Raw genomic sequence first — 2,690 nt, 5'->3', positions numbered from 1 at the left:
TCCACATCAGGGAACCTACGAAGCAGGGAGCCACTGCAGCCTGCCAGCAGAGGGGTGATGGCACTGGGCCCCCTGCCCCTCCACACCACCCCGTCCCTGGGGCAAACCCAATGGCAGGGCCAAGGACCTCATTTCCAAGGGGGCTTTGGTTTCTGGGGAGCCCCACCTCGCCGGGGGGTGGCTGGTGCTGACGTGCTGATACAAGGAGCCCTGGGAGTCAGGGGGCTCCGGGAGGTTACTCCGGACAGGGGAGGCCTGGGGTCCCGAGGCCCATTGGCATGGGGGACACTGGTGGGCGGGCGAGAGGTGCCGGGAACAGTCAGGTGGGTGAGGGACCGGGAACGTGGCCGTCGCACTGGCTCTGTAGCTCCAAACCCCGCCAAAGGTAGCTTACAGGAGTCTGCCGCAGCCACCGCACCGGGATGGGTAGTGGCGAGGCTAGCTGGGTGGACGGCCCGAAGAGGGGTCTCCCTAGGCCGGGGCGAGTGGCTACCCCTGGGAGTGGCAGGGGGTGTCCAGAAGAGGGCCTGGAGCTTGGCAGCATCGCCTTTGGCCATCCATGGGGCCTCCCAGCCGGCGCCCTCGGTCCGGGAGCCGAATAGAGACTCATCACAGTAAGACGGAGTGTGGCCGACCAGCCTGGCAGAGGGCAGAGAGAGGTCCCTGGCATCTTAGCCCCCCGGCACAGCACCCCCAGCAGCATAGGGGACTGCCTGCACATCCCTGGAAGCCCTGCTGCCCAGCCTAGTACGGCCCTCCCCACCCCATTCCCCTGTAACCTACCCCGAGTCCCAAGCCTATGCGGCTATGATCCCTGGGACAAGCCCAGTACCGGGACCAGGAACATCCTTCTCAAAGGGCTTTGGTTTCTGGGGGCCCCCACCTCATCAGGGGCCCTTGGAAGATCTGGCTAGTCAGGTCCCACAAAGGCGAGCTGCAGGTGGCTGAAGTGAGTGCTGGGCCCAGCCCCCCCACAGGTACCTGTATTTGTGGTTTTTCCTTGGTGTGAGTGTTGGGGTGCTGCCCCTGGGTGGGGTGCTCTCGCAGCTCTTATTAGCGTCCGAGGCCCGAGACACCCTTCCACTCAGCCTCCCGGCTCCATTGGCCTTTCCTACCCACGGCGGGTCGAAGTCCGGTGGGCTGGGCCGGGTCCCCGCAGGGCTACCAAACAGCGTCTCATCCACAAAGGACGCCCTGGCCTTGAGCCGCTGGCCACCCCGGTGGCAGCTGTGCTGACGGCGGATGGTCTGCATCCCGCTGACGGCCAGCACTGGGGGGGCCCTCATGGCTTACAGTGGGCGGGCTCTGTCTGCCAGTCCCTGCCTGGGAGAGGGGATGACATCAGGTCAGCATGAGGGCCACAGCAGCAGCTCCCGACCCCACTGACTCCCCTGACTGGGTCTCTCAGGGCTGCCAACCCCAGGACAATTTGTTGCTGTGCTTCTAATTATTATAATGATGGTGTGTATGTGAGAATGAGAGAGAGAGAATTAACTGAATGAAGGGACTGTTTGCCTGCACACAGCTGAGTGGTCAGTAAGTCCTTACGTAAGGGCAGCGCTGCTAACAGCAAGGACAGCAGCGACTGGGAAAGTCTTGGAAACCCATGCGGGCAGTTCTACTCCATCCAAAGGGATTGCTTTGTTTTATTTGGGTAGGATGGAAAAGAGGGCATGAAGAGGTCATGTTCCGGTGGACCTTGGACAGGAAAGTATGGCAGGCAGCCTGTGCAGGCGGGGGTCACTGTGTCTATTTACAAGGGCAGGGACTGGCAGGCGGGTGTATATACATATACATATATATAAAGGTGGGTGAATGAGCGAGCTTACCTCCTGCAAAGTGGTAGACAAGCATCCTCTCATTTAATCTCCCCCACAGCCCCCGTCAAGTAGCTTCGACTCTGTGCACTTCACAGACGCCACAATCCAGGCGCTAAGGGAGGTCACAGTGTGGGCCACGCCTAGGGAGTGGTGGAAAGAGAATTTGCGCATTGGATGAGATGACAGGGATCCCTGGGTGGCGCGAAAGTGGTTTGCAAGTGGTTTGCGCTTGACGACAGAAAAGTTGGCAGCTAAACCCACGCAGCTGCGCCGCAAGGGAATAGATTGATGATCTGCTCCCGTAGAGATGACAGCCGAGGCTCCCCACGGTGCAGTTCGACCCTGTGGACACACGGGGTCGCCACGAATCTGAATCCCCGGAACCCCTTTTTGGTTTTTTTGACCCGAGAGAGCCTGTGCGCGCAACCAGGTCTCCGCGTTCTTAAGATTCTCTAAGCTGGGGGTCTCTCGGCTGGCGATCCGACCCTAGCCCCCGTCTCGCGCGCTGCCTCCCCACGGGGCGCCCGGGGCGCGAGTGACCGCAGTGGGTCCACCCTGCAGAACCCGGGCCCCGGCGCAGCCTCACTCACCCGGGACCACCAGGCCCTAGCGACCAGCTCTCGGCGCGCGCACGCAACAACGCGCCCCGCGCAGTGGGCGGGGCGGAGGCGGGCGGAACTATTCCTGCCCGGGGGGGGGTCCTCCATTGCTGACGGCCCTGGGGCCCTACCAAAGCCGGGAGCAGGTGCACCCCCGTCCGCCCCAACCCCCCGGCCAGCCAGGAGTGTCTGTGCCAGGCACTGCGGGAGGGGACGAGGGCGCAGGCGGAGCGCGTAGACCGGACCTCCCCCCAGCGGGTGCGCGGTTGGT

At 62.9% G+C, this 2,690-nt stretch overlaps 1 protein-coding gene across 2 annotated transcripts; it reads right to left on the bottom strand.

The window, feature by feature from the left end:
* Positions 1 to 6: 6 nt before the first annotated feature.
* On the bottom strand, positions 7 to 2,465 carry RITA1 (RBPJ interacting and tubulin associated 1). Of its 2 annotated transcripts, XM_045296778.1 has the most exons (4): positions 2,411 to 2,465; positions 1,830 to 1,960; positions 982 to 1,323; positions 7 to 639 (listed from the first exon to the last, which is right to left on the bottom strand). In XM_045296778.1, the coding sequence occupies exons 3-4, from the start codon at positions 1,284 to 1,286 to the stop codon at positions 129 to 131; spliced, it is 816 nt and encodes a 271-aa protein (XP_045152713.1). In that variant the 5' UTR covers positions 1,287 to 1,323; positions 1,830 to 1,960; positions 2,411 to 2,465; the 3' UTR covers positions 7 to 128. The 2 variants fall into 2 exon arrangements, with proteins under 2 accessions (XP_045152713.1, XP_004709605.1); XM_004709548.2 differs by lacking the exon at positions 2,411 to 2,465 and having other exon boundaries at positions 1,830 to 2,298.
* Between the last annotated feature and the right edge of the window lie 225 nt (positions 2,466 to 2,690).

Source organism: Echinops telfairi, unplaced genomic scaffold (genome assembly GCF_000313985.2).
Source record: "Echinops telfairi isolate 266 unplaced genomic scaffold, ASM31398v2 ScPeMD7_7412;HRSCAF=8450, whole genome shotgun sequence".
NCBI classification, from domain to species: Eukaryota; Metazoa; Chordata; class Mammalia; order Afrosoricida; family Tenrecidae; genus Echinops; species Echinops telfairi.
Note: the sequence above shows the minus strand (reverse complement) of the source record. Positions and strands in the feature narration are given on the sequence as shown.